The following is a 14,025-nucleotide window of genomic DNA, read 5'->3' on the forward strand; positions in this document are numbered from 1 at the left end:
ATTACACGATCGCCTCACAGCAAGAAGGTTGCTGGTTCGAGCCTCCACTGGGTCAGCTGGCATTTTTGTATAAAGTTTGCATGCTCTTACTGTGTTGGCCTGGGTTTCCTCCAGGTGCTCCGGTTTTCCCCACAAGTCCAAAGATGTGCACTATAAGTAAATTGGGTAGGCTAAATTGTCCGTAGCGGATGTGTGTGAATGAGAGTCTATGGGTGTTTCCCAGAGGTTGCAGCTGGAAGTGCATCTGCGTAAAACATATGCTGGATTAGTAGGCAGTTCATAGCGATTTGGCCACCCTAGATTAATAAAGGGGCTTAGCCGAAAAGAAAATGAATGAATTATATATATATATAGTATTTTGTATAGTCTTGGCCATTTGTTCCAGAATTTATTTTTAAATTCAATCTAATAAAATATTTACACAAATAATTATTCTGAATAACCTTTATTTTCTGAATGACAATGAATTGAATTTTTAAAAAATAGTTAGCACATATTAATATATTTTTGGAGTTTTATGACATCTAAAAAATGTACATGTATTAGTTAAAAAGTAAAAAATACTATAAAATATAAAAAAAATAATAAAAAGTTAAAATATACATTAATAATAACCCTTTTTATTAGGTTAATTAAGTTCATGTATTTACAATTATTACAGAATAATTATGTCTGCTAACATTAGTTAATGAAAATAAAGTTGCTCATTGTTGTGCATTAGTGCATTAACTACTTAACTATTGTTAATAAGCATAGCATTGGATATTTATAATCCATTATTAGTTAGTTATTAATAAATGCTGTGCAATTGCTCATTTTTAGTTCACGTTAACTAACATACTAACAACTAACTAATGCATCCTTATTGTAAAGTGTGACCATAAGTATTACAGTATTGGTCTGTTGTTGATAAAGTCATGTTTATTAAGATCACACAAAGCATGATCATGAAAAAACCTAATTATCCATTAACTAGTGCTTCATTTAAGGGAAACATTCATTTAAATCTCGCTAAATACTCTAAAATACTGTACCTGTCCAGATATAAGGAGCTGCTGGAGCGAAAAGCGCAGCTGGAGGAGGCAGAGGAATCGATACGCGTGGAGAGACAGAAAATGGAGAAAGTGACACAAGGGCAGCTGGAGAACGAGAAGGAGCTGGAGAGACTGAAAATGGACAATGAAAGGTGAGAGATAGTTATAATTGCACTCACCGCCACCACAACACTGGGCTGAAGTTACAGCAGAGCAAATTCATGGGAAAGAGTGAGGAAGTGAAGGTGACGGTTCAGCCAGATTCACCACAGCGTGAGTCACTTCACTGTAGTTTCTAGAAGCCGTTGGCATGGCGTGACAACTTGCCAAAAACATTTGTAAAGCTTGTTGCTTTGGTGAACAGGATGAGAGAAAAAAAACACATGCACACAACCCAGGAGGAGCTTTTGTTCAGTGGGATAAGAGTGGCGGTGTGGTGCTTTGATCAGTTGTCTAGATGAATGGACAGAGGCTTGACTGATAAAAAAAACTCAGTTTCACTGCAAACCAAGATATATATTCAGCTTTAGTTACACACACACAAAAAAATGTAATAAACACTGTAAAAAGCGATTAGTTGACTTTACTTTTTAATTCAACCTAGGCTCATTCTGAAAACGTAGCCTTATATACATTACTGGAGATCATGAATTATGTAGCCAGAAGTACGTATGGCTGCAATTCGTCTTTAAAATAAACGATATGGAGCAGTATGACCAGTACTTAATTAGTGAATCACAAGGTCCCGCATCAGATTAGGGTAATGGATCCGAGATTATTCGAGGATGCAGAGGTGCACGAAAGTGGAGAGCGGGGGGGTGTTGGGTGTGAAAGTGGTATTGGGGGGCGTTGGATGGCGGAGGGGTGTCGCGGACGAAGGACGAAAGTAAAGAGTGGGGGGGGTTGTTGCGGACGAAGGTTAAGAGGGTTGGGGAGTCGCGGAAGCAAGTGAAAGTGAACAGCGAACGGGGGAAGAGGGCGGCAAAGATTGGTTCCAGAAATTGGGAAAGACAAAAACAGAAGCCAAAAAATTAAATAAACAAGTAAATAACAGGGTGAGAATGTGGTAAAATCTGAAAACGTGGTAAAAATCAGGCGAGGGCTTTTCTTTTTCTGGATTTATTTTGAGAGTAAACTTGTTGCCGTATAATTATTATATAAACAAAGTACGTACATAGTTCTAAAATTTAAGTCAATGGGTTCACTAAATTTTTAAAGTAAAATCAACTCGTTGCTTTTAATGCAGTGGGTTTACTCTCTTTTTTTTTTCAAAGTAACTAAAAGTAAACTTTTTACAGTGTACAGTGGCAAAAATCATCCTCAAAGTATTATTAATTTCTTATGAGAAAAAAAACATCAATTAGAGCTTTGTCAGACTCACATGAGATTGTAGCTTTTTAATCTAGAAGCTTTTTTGTTTTGTTGATGATACAAAGAAATCTTGTAGTATAGTTTAAGCTTTTATTAAGCGAAGAGCCATACATAGTAACTAGGGGTGGGATGGTTCACAAAATTGTAAATTTGATTCGTATCACAGATCAGTAGTCACATTGCTCAATACACACAGGATGCACAGCAATACACAAATATCTTTACATATGAAACAAATTAAAGGATTAAAATGAATATAATAAATAACAAATATAAATAAATATAAAAGCCACTGCCTCTATGCCTCATCTCGGGGGGCTTTTTCAGTTTTCAGTTTTCAGTTTAGTCATGACAACTTGCTTTTGTATAATGTTATTATTATTAGCGTATGGAGACGTATGCATCCCCATATGGGGCATAAAAATAGTAACTCATTTTTTTGACAACACTTCATTAATATTGTTCATTTATTCGTTTAACATATTATTATTAATTTAGAAATTGTTTTGAAACAAATCTTTGTGCTTAACAAACAAAATTATTTATGTAGGCTAATTGATATCGTCAATGGAGTGCGTACAACACCGTTTCCTTCTCCACAAAAGTAAAGGAGTAAAGAGTAAAGGTAAAAAGGCCGAATGGAGGAGGCTCGTTGTTAATCATAATGCTGCAGATGCTCTGTTTATGTGCCATAAACAAATGTGCCATGGTGCAATGCAACTGACTCTAAAGGAAATGGGAGATGAGACTAATTGGTTTAATGCCCATTATGCTCAAAACACACCTAGAACTCCTATTAAGAGAATAAGCACAACCCTGTTAGACCATGCGCCATGGCGCAGACCATATTTATCCGTCCTTAAAATAGCCAAAGTGGATTCCTTTAATGCTTTTGCGCCATGTGATTTAGACTTTGCACCTAGATTGTTAAAATGGAGCCCTAACAATCTCAGACTGTTAAATAGGGTCATTCTGACATTATTTTGCAGCTGGAAAGGTGTGCGCGACATAAAAAAAACATATGCCAGAGTAATTGGTGGTTCATTCCACTGTGGCAACCACTGATAAATCAAGGACTAAGTCAAAGGAAAGTGATTAAGCGTGTGAGTGACTTTATGCTACATGCATGCCGCCTATATGTTGCAGTGCAAGAACATATTGAATTGCTTCTGTCATGTCTTGCTGGAATCTTTTAACTAATATAATCTGTAGCATGCAAGTTAGCAGCATTAACTGTGAAAGAGATGCTGTAAACTCTGGAGAAATGAACAAAGTTAAACCGTGATGGGACAGAATAGCCTGAAGTGGGCTGTAACAATAGTGACGTAGTACACTCAAAATAGTGAGTGCGGTTAGAGCGAGAAAGCTGCAGAAGGCACATATCCATAGTGTGGCATCACATATTTCTGTCAGAAACCAAAACACTCCCAACAATCTCTTTGAATGTATGATTAAAAAATAAACATTTATTAACATTGATGGCAATATACATTTAAGTCATAAAAGTACATTTTATTTTTTAATAAGTATTTCCACGAGTGCCCTATAAAGGAGTGATTCAGCAGTTTTTGTATAGTTTGATGTTATTGTGCAGATTGGTTCTGTTGATGATCTGCATATGTTGTAGTTTGGTTTAATTGTGCTTTGCTGATGGTGTGCAGATATCTGAGCCTGCAGAAGGAGTGGGTTCAGGTGCAGTCGGAGCTGCTGGCCCAGAGCTCAGTTCTGCGGGCGGAGCTGAGTTCAGCTCAGCTGGAGAGAACCCGACTGGAAGGAAAACTCAACTCTCTGAAAGAGCAGAACCAGCAGCTCGACCTCAACCACGTGCGGCTCAGCAGCCAGTACCAGGTCTGAGATCACAGTTTATACATTGTTTCACAAGTGCTTATATTACTTATTGTTTATATAATGATTGTTATATTTGTACATAAAATCTTTTTTTAAATTAATACATACAGTTGAAGTCAGAATTATTCGCCCTCATGTTTATATTTTTCCCCTATTTCTGTTTAACAGAGAGATTTTTTTCAGCACATTTCTAAACATAATAGTTTTAATAACTCATTACTAACGACCGATTTATTTTATCTTTGCCATGATTACAGTAAATAGTATTGTACTAGATATTTTTCAAGACTCTTCTATACAGCTTAAAGTGACATTTAAAGGCTTAACTAGGTTAATTAGATTAATTAGACAGATTAGGGTAATTAGTAGGCCCACGCGGAATCTGCACGCGCAGAATTTTGCAGAAATTCCACAGAAGTCTGCAGATTTTTAGCCGATAATTTATTCTGTTTATTTACGTGTGTAAATGTGTGTAAATTTATTTGTATTCAGTTTTTAAATTAAGTACAGTAAGATTATTGATTAAAATTAAAATGTTCATCTGATTTATGTACAATGCAGTTTGTACAGTAATATTTTCTGTCTTTTAGTGGAGATATTATATGAGAGACTTGCTTTGTTTACCAAATAAAGTGAATCTAATTAGATTTGCAGTTTAAACATTAAATAAAAGTTAAAAAGGTTTTACTTTTTGTTTCACATATTAAGGTTTTAGTTTAGCAGATTTTTACCAATATACTCAGCAGAATAGCAAAAAACTTCCGTCTGGCCCTGCTAATAAGGCAAGTTATTTCATAGTGAGGGTTTGTTCTGTAGACTATCAAAAAAAAATGTAGCTTAAAGGGGCTAATTATATTGATTAAACAAATAAGACTTTTTCTAGAAGAAAAAATAACAGACATACTGTGAAAATTTCCTTGCTCTGTTAAATATCATTTGGGAAATACAAGAAAAAGAAAAAAAATTCAAAATGGGGCTAATAATTCTGACTTGAAGTGTATTTTTACTAAAAGAACATGCTATTGATATCTCTTTCATTAGTCTAGCTAGAAAAAAATCACTATTTCAAGGAAAATATTTTATTCTGATAATAATAATAATTATTATAATATATTATAATGTATTAAGTATATTATTATTATTATTATAAATAAAAAATGGACCGTTTTCTCCTTTAGTTTGGTTCTTTTTGGCATATGTAAAAACAGCAATTGTGCTGATATCTACACCGAAACAATTATATTTGAAGTTTTTTGTCAATGTTTTGAAAAGATCATAATTGAGAAATACGCCAATTTACAACTGTAAATTGTTTAAATAACTAATTTATTCATTCATTAATTTTCTTTTTGGCTTAGTCCCTTTATTAATCCGGTGTCACCACAGCGGAATAACCGCCAACATATCTAGCATGTTTTTACCCAGCGGATGCCCTTTCAGCCGAAACCCATCTCTGGGAAATGCCCACACACTCATTCACACTCATACACTACGGACAATTTAGCCTACCCAATTCATCTATACCGCATGTCTTTGGACTGTGGAGGAAACACCCACGAACGCAGGGAGAATATGCAAACTCCACACAGAAACGCCAACTGACCCAGCTGAGGCTCGAACCAGCAACCTTCTTGCTGTGAGGCGACAGCACTACCTACTGCGTCACTGCGTCACCTTATAACTAATTTATTAGAGATCATATTTTTAATTCATTGGTCATTTACTGTTCTTTATTTTGTTAGCTTATTTAATTATTTTATTTTTGTTATTCATTATTAGATTTAAATTAAAATAATTATAACTGTAATAACACTTTTTAAAAAGTCGTATTACATATACGGTAGTTTTTATATATTCTATATTTTCTGTCCATATAAAAAACACAATTTCAAGGAAAATATTTTATTATAATAATTGACCTGTATGTATTTAAATTGTCTGGTTATTTTAGAAATATGCAAACACAACAATTGTGCTAATATCTACACCAAAGGATAGTAATTAAGCAATACACCAATTTACAATTGTCAATTGTTTAAATAAATTTATAAGAGATTATTTAAAAAATACTATTCTTTATTTTGGGTTTACATTTCACACTGGCACTTTTAAAGGCTAATATTATCATAATAAAAATCTGAGAATAATCAGATCAACTGCAACACAATGTTTAAAAATTGTTTAAAAATGTATGATTTAGGAGGAACTGTTTGTTGTACCACTTATTTATTTGGATAAAAAAATTTATGCTAAATACATAAATGTAATTTAGATAACACTTTAGTTTAAATAGCAATGTTCAATATTACCTAGTGCCTTATTACCTACCTATTAAAGACTCAAGACTGAAAACTCATCTGTTCAGCTGTGCATTTACTGAATGAGCACTGTGCTATGTCCAACAGATCGCACTATTATGTCTTTCTTTTCTTTTTAAATCTTTTATAACCTGTTTTAACACATTTTAAACTGTTTTGAATCAATTTTATTATTTGTTTTTATTTTCCTATACTTGTCTCTTTTATTGCTGTTTATGTGAATGGCCACTGTGTATGAAATGTGCTATATAGTAATATAGTATATAGTACAGTAAATAAACTTGCCTTGCCTATTATTAAGATATGAACTGTTTATAAATACATATTAAGCACATATTCTGCATTATCCTATTCTACATCCCTAATCCTTAATACCTAAACCCAACTACTACCTTAATAACTTTTAATAAGCAGCAAATAAGAAATTTATTGAGCTAAAATTAATAAGTTTGGTTTATTAATAAGAGTTATCCTTAAAAAAATGTGACCGTAATTAATATCTTTATTATTTAGCTTCTCACGCAGCTGAAGGCAAACATGGAGGAGGAGAACCGACATCTAGTGGAGCAGAATCAGAGTCTGGCCAAAGAAAACAAGGCTCTAATGGAGAGCAGCCTGGAGAGCCGAGACCAGCACCACAACCAGCAGAGAGAGTATCTGTACGAACACACACCGCTCACGTCTGTCCACAGCAGCGCATCAGTAAATAACACTCACCTCACCTCCGTCTGTGTGTCTCCACCGCAGGGATAAACTCAACGAGCTGCGCAGGGAGAAGCAGAAGCTGGTGGAGAAGATCATGGATCAGTATCGGGTCCTGGAGCCTGCTCTGCCCGCAATGAGTCCCCTTAAACAAGCAAAGTTAGTCAAGCAATCACAACTAATAATGTAATTTGTAGCAAACGCTGTGTTTTTTCATTGCATCAAACCATACTATAGTACTTGAATCAATCTGAGTTGAATTAACTATAGTGGTATAATACAAAATACGGTCGTTTTCAACATCTATAGGGCATATTATACTACATTAATTTTACTGTTGTAAAAACCGATGTACACCACAGTATTTATAACAGTTTATCAGTTTACTATATTTAATGCTATTTATTAACAAAGCATTTATTCACAAAATGCTGTAAATACTATTACATATACTGTATAAATATAGTATGGTTCAAAAATACTGTAGTATTTAATTGTGTGTTAATATTTGTTTTTACTCACTGTATGCTAAGCACAATCCATGCTCGATGAAAATACATGTCTCAGTCTACTTTTTTTTCAGACAACAGGTCCACTAGAGGGTGATGTCTACATTTCTGCAAATCTAAAATACTTTACTTAGAGTACATTGTTGTCAGATACTCTTCTTGTACATGTCCATGAAAAGGTGTCGCTTGTACAGATCACCTAACACAGGGGTTCTCAAAGTGGGGGTCGGGACGCCTCGAGGGGTCGCGGGACAATGAAGGAGGGTCGCCTGGTGATTTAAAAAAATCTATTTATTATTATTAAATCATATAAGAATGACCATATTTTATCCATAACCTACTTAAGAGAAAAATATAGTCGTTTATAATTACTATATAGTTACTATAGTAGCTTATAGTTACTAGTTCTATTGGATTGCGACCCCAGTGGTAATTACATTATATTAAAGACACAGCAATAGCGTCAGATGCAGCAGATTGATTTTATAACACCAGGTTAAAGTTTCTGGCCCATTTACAGCACTGACATTAAACGAAGAATATCCCTGGGTGTTTTTGTGTGTGTGTGACATTGCATGCAAGATTTCTGTATTCATAACCAGGATATTGGGGGTCGCGAGTCACTGGCATCGTCATATTAGGGGTCGCAGGCTGAAAAGTTTGGGAACCTCTGACCTAACGAACCACTGACCCAAATGCAACCAATAGTGTTTTCAAAAGCAAACTTTTTGAAAACGCCTGAAAAGTGGTCAATATGGAAATATGGAGACAGACAGACAGACAGACAGACAGACAGACAGACAGACAGACAGACAGACGGACGGACGGACGGACGGACGGACGGACGGATGAGCCAACTGTATTCCATTACAAATCATTAGGCTGTCTCCGACTAAAGATATTCTTAGTCGATTTGTAGTCATTCATTAAAGCTAACTAATCTTACGTTTATACATTAAATTTAATTAGGCCAATCTAAGCAAATATTGGGAAATGGTTTGAGTTGGAAACGGGCTGAGAAGTAATGTGATTTTTTTCTTTTATACATAAATACTATATTATAAGCATTAAAATTTAATGTTAAGAACTTGCACATGCATAAAAAGGCACTAAAAAATTATATAATTATGATGATGTTGGAAAAAAAAGTCATATTCTGTGACTAATGAAAACTTGACCAAGCCTATTCTAGGCGACTATCAATTATTAGGGAGCAGCCCTACAAATCATACATCGTAAAGTTGTTTTATGGTATTTATTAGGTGTTGTGCAAAGAACTGCACACAAATAGTCTTTTATTCGTTGATAATGATATGTTTTTGCAAATATCATTAGTGTGAAAAGAAGCTAAATTTATTGGCGCAATACTGCCTCTAGTGTTCATTTTACCTAGCAACTGCAGTCAAACATATGCTGAAGTACATTTTTCAGCTTTAACTAAGCAGTTTTTATTTTGTTTTGTTGTTTTGAACACAGAAGATTTACTGAATACTGTTAGAAACCTGTAACCATTTACTTTCAGTTTAATATTAGTTTTTCTACTATGGCTGTCAAGGTTTACAACATTCTTCAAAATATCTTCTTTTTTGTTCAACAGAAGAAAGAAACCCATAAAGATTTAAAACCTCATGAGGGAAAATAAATGATTTGGTCGTTTAAATTTTGGGGTGAACTACTCTTTTTAAATATTTAATATTATACTATAATTAATTATTCTTTTCTATGTGTTTTATAAATTCTGTCGCTTTTCTATTTGACTTTTCTGACCTGTCTGATCTTTTCCGATCACCTCTTAGGAAGTCGAACTGGATCGCGGACCGCATGAAGAAGCTGATCAAACCTAAAGGTGGAAGTAAAGAAGGCCGAGCTCACTTTATCGCTGCCGGCAGTGTGGAAAACCTGGCAGATGCGGTGGATGGATCAGCCATTTCTCCTGCTTCAGGGCCTGGTGAGACTGTAATAACATTAGATGTATTGTACCACAGAGTGTAAGAGAGTGCCAATAAGTTCAGACTGCAGGTTCCCTGGACTCTGTAAAACACTGAAAGGTCCCCAAAAGCCTGTAACAATGAGTGATGCTGTTAGCCTAGCACATTATGCTGTTCCCTTGGATCACAACCAGATAGTAATTCTGTGTTAATGTGACGGAGCAATGGAAAGGAATCTACAGATCAAATGAATATTGCATTAAGATTTGTGTAAAATAAATACTAAATACTATAACATACAAGTATGGAAATATGTCATACGTTCTATGTACAGTTGAAGTCAGAATTATTAGCCCCTTTTTGATTTTTTTTTCTTTTTTAAATATTTCCCAAATGATGTTTGACAGAGCAAGGAAATTTTCACAGTATGTCTGATAATATTTTTTCTTCTAGAAAAAGTCTTATTTGTTTTATTTCGGCTAGAATAAAAGTAGTTTTGAATTTTTTAAAAACTATTTTTGGGAAAAATTATTAGCTCCTTTAAGCTATTTTTTTTCCGATAGTCTACAGAACAAACCATCGTTATAGAATAACTGGCCTAATTACCCTAACCTGCCTAGTTAACCTAATTAACCTAGTTAAGCCTTTAAATGACACTTTAAGCTGTATAGAAGTGTCTTGAAAAATATCAAGTAAAATATTATTTACTGTCATCATGGCAAAGATAAAATAAATCAGTTATTAGAAATAGGTTTTTAAAACTATTATGCTTAGAAATGTGCTGAAACAATCTTCTCACCATTAAACAGAAATTGGGAAAAAAATAAACAGGGGCGCTAATAATTCAGGGGAGCTAATAATTCTGACTTCAACTGTATATAATATTGGAGAAAACACATAAAATGGCATTATTTTTCACTTTTGTACCAACATTTTAAGTAAATAATTATTATTTTTTAAATATTTGATATTGCACACGGTTTTGTTTTTCCTTCTGTCATAAAAAGTTGTATAGATGTTAAACATAAATCCTCATTAAATTAAAATGCACATATCCAATATAACAATAATATCAAATAGCCAGTTTATGGGTAAAAGGAAAGAAAATTAAACAACAAACTTTATTTTAGTGCAAATATGTTTTAAAAAAGTTTCTCCTCAAATTCTTGTGTGTCTGGATCTTATGTGTTTTTTAAATAATTTTTTTTATTTCAGTGATGATTTTAAAAACATTTGATTCTGACTGTACAACAAAACATGCATACATATAAAATAAATAGGACATTTTGCTGAGTTGATATATTATTATACTATACTATATATTAGTATAGTTTTACAATACATTTAACATTAGTAGATATCGAACACATTAAAATGAGCAATGTATTTGGTATAGTATTTATTAAAAATAATATAACATGTAAATATAAGTGTAAATATAAATTTTATATAAATTAAAATGTTACATTCCATTGTCAATGTTAGTTAATATATAAGATTAATAAATGCTTGGGTAAAACTCATTTGAGAATAATAGGAATTTAAGGGGACAATATGCTTATAATGCTTTAAAAAGGATGTCAAACTCAAGAAGACTTGTCATCTTTAATACTTTAATACTCAACATTACATACAACATAATGTGTTTAATAATCTAAGAATAATTAACTAACATTTACAAAAAAAATGTTGTATATGGTGTTTAACGGAGAGCAGATTTTTAAAAACACATTTCTAAACATAATAGTTTTAATAACTCATCTCTAATTACTGACTTATTTCATTTTTTCCATGACAGTAAATAATGTTTTACTAGATATTTTTCAAGACACTTCTATACAGCTTAAAGTGACATTTAAAGGCTTAACTAGGTTAGTTAGGCAGGTTCAGGTAATTAGGCAAGTTATTGTGTAATGATGGTTTATTCTGTAAACTATCAAAAAATATAGCTTAAAGGGGCTAATAATTTTGACCTTAAATGGTTTTTTAAAAACTGCTTTTATTCAAAATACAAAATACAAAATAAAACAAATAAGACTTTCTAAATAATCTAAAGAAATAATATTATCAGACACACTGTGAAAAATTCCTTGCTCTGTTAAACATCATTTGGGAAATATTTAAAAAAATAATAATAATTAAAGGAGGTTAAATATGTCTTACTTCTATTTTATATAAAAGTCCATAATGATCTTTACCTCACCAGGTAGAGAAAATCAATAAATAAATAAAATGAAAAAAAAAAAAAAAATGAAATAAAAATCTTTATTTTACAACTCACTTTCCTCTATTTGACCCCTCAGTTCATGACCAGGACCCCATCAGCGCTCCAGTCTCTCCAAGCCCGCTGAGGAGAATTTCATATCAAGTTGAAGAAGAGCAACCTAAAGCTAATCTGCGGACCGGACGCCGCAAACTGGGTTCTCGGCATGGCTGGGCTCTGGGCAAAGGCAGAGGAGGAGTTTCTCAGTCCTTCAGTCCAGGAGACCAGCGATCTCAGCCTCGCATCCGCCTGCGCTCCTCTCAGACAGGAGCCTCAGCCCTCTGGGAGCACGACAGCAGCCCTACACCCAGCCAGGACAGCCCCAGTGAAGAGGGCAGAGGTAAACATGATGGTGGAGAGGGGAAATTACATGCATTTGAAAAGATGCTTTTGTGGAAAATATGTAACTGAAAAGATGAATTTGAAAACAAGCATTTGTGGAAAATAAGCATTTGAAAACATGCATTTGTGCAAATTATGCATTTAAAATATGCATTTATGGACAATATGCATTTGAAAACATGCAATTTTGAAAAATTTGTAATTAAAAATATGCATTCAAAAATATTCATTTGTTGAAAATATGCATTTGAAAATGCATTTATGGACAATATGCATTAGAAAACATGCATTTTTTGAAAAATATGCATTTGAGGAAAATATGCATTTATGGAAAATATGCATTTAAAAATATGCATTTGTGAAAATATACATTTAAAAATATGCATTTGTAAAAATATACATTTAAAAATATGCATTTGTGAAAATATACATTTAAAATATGCATTTGTGAAAATATACATTTAAAAATATGCATTTGTGAAAAATAGGCAGTTAAATATTAGCATTCGTAGAGAATATGTGTTTGAAACTATGCATTTGTGGAAAACATTTATTTGAAAACATGCATTTGTATTCATTAGGAGCTGAGAGTAATATCTGTTTGTGTGTTTTAGTTGATAGTGAGGAGAACATCTCACCTGCACATTCAGACGTCAGTCGTGTTTCATCTGGAACTGAAGGTCAGTCTGTGACATTGGTAGAACAAATCAAAACATGCACATTTCTGATGCAAATGATACAATTACAATTGAACTTTTTACAGTTTCTTACAGAATATCAAGACTAGTACAATTATATATATATTTAAAATAAAGATTTATTTGGTATGTCTTTGAGTAAAATAATTCCGATCACCCCTTAGGAAGAGGTTCTCAAACAATTACGGAATAACATATGTTTAACCTATATTTGCTGGATTGGCTCTAATTTTCATCATAATAAATGTTTTTATTAGTTATGACTGAACATCAAGGTTATTCCAGCAATTATACATTTTGTAACTGTTAAGAAGTTAAAAAAAAAGTTTTAGATTTTTTTTATGTCTCAAACTAATAAAAACATCAGAAAACATGGCACCATTTTGGTTATTTTATTCATAGAAAGAAATGCTCTTAAATAACAACATGGCAACATGTTTGGATGATGATTTGACATATTACTATACCAGACCAAAACAAATATTAACATTGTGCTTAAACCCAAACCTATTAAATATTAAAGGTGAGGAGAAATCACATCCCATATAGCTTGTGCTAAAAAAACAAAGTTTACTTGGATGTGTTAAATTAAACTTTTTACAACTATTAAAATGAAATAATTTTTAAAGAAAGATTTATCTGGTGTAGGTAAAATGTTTCAATTTGTTTTATTCTATAAAAAATATGTTCTCAAAAAATAGAAATTGGTCAAAATAATAAACATTTAATCTATATCTGCTGGAATTGCGCTGATTTTCAGTCATAACAAATTAGGGTTATACCAGCAAATATAGATTTTTTTTAATTTTTTTTATTTGCTTGTTTATTTTACAGGGACAATACACTTGACATTGTTATACAAAGATAACCGATGTTGTGTACATAGGGCATATAGCATAAAGCTAATTTGCAGCCCTCGTCCCTGGTTAGGCTTTACATTAAAAAAAAAAAATAATAAAAATAAATAAATAAATAATAAAGAAAACCGGCAAGAATAAAACACAATACAGCA

The 14,025-nt window shown here is 32.8% G+C and overlaps 1 protein-coding gene across 1 annotated transcript in view; it reads left to right on the top strand.

The window, feature by feature from the left end:
* ccdc88b (coiled-coil domain containing 88B) overlaps positions 1-14,025 on the top strand; it is a 70,075-nt gene that overhangs the window by 54,456 nt on the left and 1,594 nt on the right. Inside the window, exons 22-28 of the mRNA NM_001386506.1 lie at positions 1,043-1,186; positions 4,067-4,253; positions 7,085-7,230; positions 7,319-7,432; positions 9,579-9,730; positions 12,014-12,313; positions 12,930-12,995. Coding sequence (NP_001373435.1) covers positions 1,043-1,186; positions 4,067-4,253; positions 7,085-7,230; positions 7,319-7,432; positions 9,579-9,730; positions 12,014-12,313; positions 12,930-12,995 — 1,109 coding nt within the window. The remainder of the gene's footprint in view (positions 1-1,042; positions 1,187-4,066; positions 4,254-7,084; positions 7,231-7,318; positions 7,433-9,578; positions 9,731-12,013; positions 12,314-12,929; positions 12,996-14,025) is intronic.

This window comes from Danio rerio, chromosome 14 (assembly GCF_049306965.1).
Source record: "Danio rerio strain Tuebingen ecotype United States chromosome 14, GRCz12tu, whole genome shotgun sequence".
Classification (NCBI taxonomy): Eukaryota; Metazoa; Chordata; class Actinopteri; order Cypriniformes; family Danionidae; genus Danio; species Danio rerio.